This window comes from Eurypyga helias, unplaced genomic scaffold (assembly GCF_000690775.1).
Source record: "Eurypyga helias isolate BGI_N326 unplaced genomic scaffold, ASM69077v1 scaffold18495, whole genome shotgun sequence".
Lineage (NCBI taxonomy): Eukaryota > Metazoa > Chordata > Aves > Eurypygiformes > Eurypygidae > Eurypyga > Eurypyga helias.
This window is the reverse complement of record NW_010251006.1, coordinates 1-266: the sequence shown is the minus strand read 5'-3', so window position 1 is coordinate 266 and position 266 is coordinate 1. Positions and strand designations below refer to the sequence as shown.

The 266-nt window shown below is 69.9% G+C and overlaps 1 protein-coding gene across 1 annotated transcript in view; it reads right to left on the bottom strand.

Moving 5' to 3' along the window:
• PAFAH2 (platelet-activating factor acetylhydrolase 2, 40kDa) overlaps positions 1-263 on the bottom strand; it is a gene marked incomplete at its 5' end in the record, with an annotated part of 3,153 nt that extends 2,890 nt beyond the window's left edge. The window contains one exon of the mRNA XM_010151877.1: positions 103-263. Within this exon, the coding sequence (XP_010150179.1) occupies positions 103-263 (161 nt within the window). The remainder of the gene's footprint in view (positions 1-102) is intronic.
• Positions 264-266: the final 3 nt, after the last annotated feature.

Below are 266 nucleotides of genomic sequence, written 5' to 3'. Positions count from 1 at the left end.
GCAGCAGATCCCTGCTCGGCTCCATCCCTGCCATCCAGCTCCTCTGAGCACAGGGGACGGGCCTGGTGTCCTTGAACCCCACTAAGGGAGCCCAGGGGATGGGGGAGCACCCAGGAGGGGGACGGGGTGCTGGCCACCCCCTTACCAGTGGCGATTCTGAGCAGGGGTGCGCACCAGCGCCGGCTGCGGTGGGCGAAGTCGGCCAGCCCAGCACAGTACTCATAGCGTGGGATCCAGAGCGGCCGCTCGGCCCCTGCCCGGGGCAG